Here is a 3,308-nt window from a genome sequence, read left to right on the forward strand (position 1 = left end):
ATAATAATAGTAATAATCACCTTGGTGGTCCCGAAGGTCAGGAGTAGGAGACAAGAACTCTCCAGTCACATATATTGTTATTGACCAGATAATATATGTCATATGGGATTACCTCACGTGAGTTCTTTCGAGGGTGGCATCTGATCAACGATATATTGTTTCGATGACTTCGATGACATACAGATGCATTATTTCTTTCTATTCCTACACAGTTTGGCAGCTGGACAATCTGTTATCGATATATGTTCCACTGTGTGAGTCAGAGTTTAAATCAGATATCGTGGATATCAGCCCATTAATAGGTGTAAGAATATATTGTGCCTGCCTCATTCTCTTGGGACAAATTCATTTGCCTCCAAAATTTGCAACACAATTATTCAAACAGATCGTCGGTCTATCAGTTGATCACTTCATTTCCCTTGGTATTTTGAGACAGTTAGGATATTCGTTGTGTCCATGAGTTGGGGAAGCGCCAAACAATGCACAAGGTAAGGCCATGTTGTACTGTCGTGCCGGATCTAGTTTCGAACCTAACAGCGAGCTGGAGGCACGGAGCTGGGCACTTAAAGAGAGTGATCGTGGTAGGACAAAGAATGCAGACTGTGAATCAAACGGCTGACCCGGGATGTTTAGAAGTGTGATTTTCAGTGAGGTTTTACGGCACCACAAACTGTTTTTCATGCCCATATTACGCAAGTGGAATCTCCCATAACGTAGGATGCTTTTCTGTGTATTCAATTTAGTAAATAGAAGCCATGGTCATATAACCAGCTCATGCGAGCGGTGTAGACGATGTTTCACGGAACAACAAATTACTTGACTTGGACTTATCCTACATGTGGAATTTCTCATGGAGTAGGTTATATTCCTCTGAATTCACTGAGTACGCAGGAGGCCTGTTCAAGTGATAATCGTGGATGCGTATCTGAATGCATTTGAATAGTCCACATTCCTCTTCTCAACAGCCACGGATGCTGACAAAGTGTATGAAGGGACGCCGGATACTGTTAACTTCCAAGGGAGAATAAGTAAGAATGCTCACACAAGTGGATCAAAAAGTGTCGAAAATTCTATTGGGAATGCCAGTTCTCCAGGAAGCACAATAAGTCCGGAGCCAGTCGGTCAAAACTTTGCTCATAATTGCCCGGTATGTGGACAGGAATTTCAGCATCAATCGTATCTCATAAGGCACCAGAAATCTCACAACACCCGTCGTGATTTCAAATGTAATATTTGTCCAAGCGCCTACAAGTATTCGTTCAACCTTGATAAACACATGAGGAAAAAACACGCAGACAACTCTCTTCCGCTTAGGAAGTCAACTAGGGCTCAAATTTATGCATCGGAACAGGCAGGACATCCATGTTCTGAATGCGGTAAACATTTCAACGATTGGGCAGGTCTGAGAAAACATCGAAGAGCTATACATCCTGAAGGAGTGCGTCATGTTTGTGAAAAGTGTGTTGAGTCTTTCCCACGTGAGCTCGATTTACAGAGGCATATCAGCCAGGTACATGAACATAAGGCAAGATATATTTGCCCTCACTGCGGAAAGTCATTCACACGTTCGCGGATTCTGCTGAAGCACATTAGGAACGTGCATCAACGTGATCAATCTGATGAGAATCTTGTGGGTCAACAGCACTACGATTAACCACTCAGTAATGATGAGTGTGACTTCGAGTGTAATACAAGTTTGTCTCCCTTGTAGCGTTCTTTTCACATTACATGCAACAATGAAATCGATGAAAAGTTTCTGAGTTGGCTGTTTTTTATCTGAACTCACTGCTACTAATAAACCAGCTGACCACAAAGTAAGTATTTTATCCATTAGCCGACTATCGGTTGTGCATCGGTTGTGCAATATTGCTACTGATTGTGGGGCCAGAACAGCATCGTTGGAAGAGCAACCAGCCTCAGGAAGGGTTTAAAATGAGGGTGCTTCTGAGAGGACGTTCCTCGTTTGAAGGTTTTCTGGGAACACTATGATCCCCAGACGAAACCGTATGTTAGCCTCGCATATTATCTGAGCGTCGATGAACGGGTCAGGAGGCACGAGTGGGAACGGAATGGGAATCCGGTGGCATTCACCAGAATCTGTTTATCAGGTAGACCATGGAGTACCCATGTTTGTTCCTGACTTTGTGGAATTGCGCGTGTATTTAGTTTAGGTGCAGTTTGTTTTATCAGACGAGACGTCGTGCCGGGACGTGACAAAATACTTGTCATCCTTAAAATTTTTGTTTCAAGAAACTCATAACATGCTCGCAATATTTGGCAAATAATTGTGAACTTGTTCAACGTGATCCAATCTCTGTTGTGAAACATCTCAGTTCTATTGGCACTCTGATTAGCAGTGGTCAACACCTTAATATTGTGATGGAAAATCTGTTATTGGATGGTCGTCACAGAACCTTTGGTGACCGCCGGAATGACGAATATATAACAGACGAAACTCACGCTATTCTTCGGTAATGACATTGTTCTTCGAGGGTCTGGCAAAGCAGTGTTTATTTCGGTGGACACGCGAAAACTGCCTTCTCCGCAAGTCTCAATATCTTTGTTCTCATCTTCGTCATTTTCACCGCGTCTCCACCTTGAATGTGGACCATATCTGCTCGCAAGCTTGTTTGCATTAGGTTGACGCAAGACCCGCGAGCCGCGTCCAGCGGCGATTCGACGCTCTGTGCCGACACCAAGACCAGGACGATTGGAATTAAAAGCCGCAACCATATGTAGTCGACAGGTCCAACTAATCACACAGGCATGAACGTTATTTAGCGGTAAGCGAGCAAGATTCTCATTAGAAAGTTGAGGCGATGCTGCAGGAAGCCAGGTCCAATGTAAAACTCAAACCGCCTCTGTGGTTGTGCTAATGATCGCAATTACTCGCGATGTCTATTAATCATTAGTTTTCTTCGTTTGCTCCGATCTGCATCCCAATTAATCAATCCGGTTATAATGGGAAGAACGATACTAAGGGAATAGCGTGTCCCTTTTAGCAAAACGAGTGCTCTATGGATGAAAAGATATCCTTAGGCATTCTAGTTGGAGAATTCCATCCGGGAGTGACATCTTCTCCATATAATGTTTTGTGAAAATCTGCAGACTGTTTGATGACTCTATACCATCACTTCAGATTTTTTCCACCTCAATCCATTTCCTTCATTTTCAATTAAGATATTGAATTCCTAACACAACAGGCTGCTTATAGCTTCTCAGCTGGCCACCTCTGCTCGACTTCAATAAATATATTTGAGACGAATTAGTTTGAAGTCAATCAGCAAGATGTGCTACATGGGTCCTGT

General features: G+C 43.0%; 1 protein-coding gene across 1 annotated transcript in view; it reads right to left on the reverse strand.

The window, feature by feature from the left end:
- T265_08349 (hypothetical protein) overlaps positions 1–2,733 on the reverse strand; it is a gene marked incomplete at both ends in the record, with an annotated part of 27,913 nt that extends 25,180 nt beyond the window's left edge. Inside the window, one exon of the mRNA XM_009174125.1 lies at positions 2,461–2,733. Within this exon, the coding sequence (XP_009172389.1) occupies positions 2,461–2,733 (273 nt within the window). The remainder of the gene's footprint in view (positions 1–2,460) is intronic.
- Positions 2,734–3,308: the final 575 nt, after the last annotated feature.

This window comes from Opisthorchis viverrini, assembly GCF_000715545.1.
Source record: "Opisthorchis viverrini unplaced genomic scaffold opera_v5_212, whole genome shotgun sequence".
NCBI lineage: Eukaryota > Metazoa > Platyhelminthes > Trematoda > Opisthorchiida > Opisthorchiidae > Opisthorchis > Opisthorchis viverrini.